Source organism: Tupaia chinensis, unplaced genomic scaffold (genome assembly GCF_000334495.1).
Source record: "Tupaia chinensis unplaced genomic scaffold, TupChi_1.0 Scaffold000201_1, whole genome shotgun sequence".
NCBI lineage: Eukaryota > Metazoa > Chordata > Mammalia > Scandentia > Tupaiidae > Tupaia > Tupaia belangeri.
Window position 1 is genome coordinate 1,917,030 of NW_006159676.1, and position 1,118 is coordinate 1,918,147.

Here is a 1,118-nt window from a genome sequence, read left to right on the forward strand (position 1 = left end):
CAGGGGGGTGGGGGGAGCGAACTCATTCACAAACAATTCGGGCACAAAGTGTTGGCGAAGACTGTCCTTGTGACCGTCTGGAAAGCGGCCCCGCGCCCGAGGTCCCCAGATGCCCACCTGTCCCTTCCCCTGGGGGTGCAGCCCCTAACCCCAATAGCGCAGGGCTTGGGGAGTAGGAGGTAGGGGTTCATTTGTCACCGGGACACTTCCTGCCTGCAAATCAGCCTTTGTCCCCTGGGGCCAGAGGGTGCGGGGGTGGGGACAGGCCCTGCTTCGGGGAGGGCAGGAAGGCGGAGTCCGGTCCAGCCCGGGGACGGGGCGTTCGGGGCAGGCAGGTGTCCGCAGGGACCCCGAGCATGCAAGGTCGCCAGAGGGGCCTGCCCTGCACGGGTCACTTGTCCGAGCAACCCCCCAAGCCCCTGTCTGCCTTGACCCCTGACCCTGGGTCACAGGGGCACCTCCTCCTCCACTTTCTAGGTCGCCTGGACTGACCTGGCTCCTGCAGGCGGTGACATATACACCCGGGGCGACTTCTGGCACCTGCCCCGCCGCACTCAAGCCCCCTCAGCTGTCCCTCCCGATCCTGTGCCCGGTCGTCGCCATCAGCGTCCCCCCCGCCACTCCCTGCACACACACCCCACGTACCCGTCACCACCACCGCCTTCCTGGGCTGCTCCATGGCGAGATCCGGCTGCGCCGCCGACCCGGCGACCACCGCTGCCGCTGTCTCGGCTCAGATCCCGCGCGGCCACGCCCCGGCCACGCCCCCGGTCACGCCCCTGATCCGACAGGCCACGCCCATCGCCGACCGCGCAGCGTGCGCGCCCCCCGGGTCCGGGACGCAGCGTGCGCGCTCCGTGGCCTCCCGGACTGCAGAGCCTCGGAGCGCGCAGTCTGGCAGCCTGAGCCTCAGTGTGCTTACCTGGAGGATGGGGACAGCTCTCCCGGCGGGTGTCACCGGTTTCAAGCACAGAGCCGGGCGCTGGGGACCAACTGCCGCTTTATTCTGCACGTGTTCATTGAGCGCCTGTTGGAGTCGGGCTGCTGAGAAATACCTTAAAGGGGGGTGCAGCGCCGATCCCAGAGCAAGGCTTGCTTAGACACTCCGTTTTATTTAT

General features: G+C 67.6%; 1 protein-coding gene across 2 annotated transcripts in view; it reads right to left on the bottom strand.

The window, feature by feature from the left end:
• PGPEP1 (pyroglutamyl-peptidase I) overlaps positions 1 to 711 on the bottom strand; it is a 36,038-nt gene extending 35,327 nt beyond the window's left edge. The window contains exon 1 of one of the 2 annotated variants that reach the window (XM_027771296.1): positions 646 to 711. Coding sequence is in view for 1 of the 2 variants with exons in the window: in XM_006147120.2 (XP_006147182.1) it covers positions 646 to 679 (34 nt within the window). In the remaining variant the exon portion in view is untranslated. The remainder of the gene's footprint in view (positions 1 to 645) is intronic. The other variant, XM_006147120.2, reaches the window with a different exon arrangement.
• Positions 712 to 1,118: the final 407 nt, after the last annotated feature.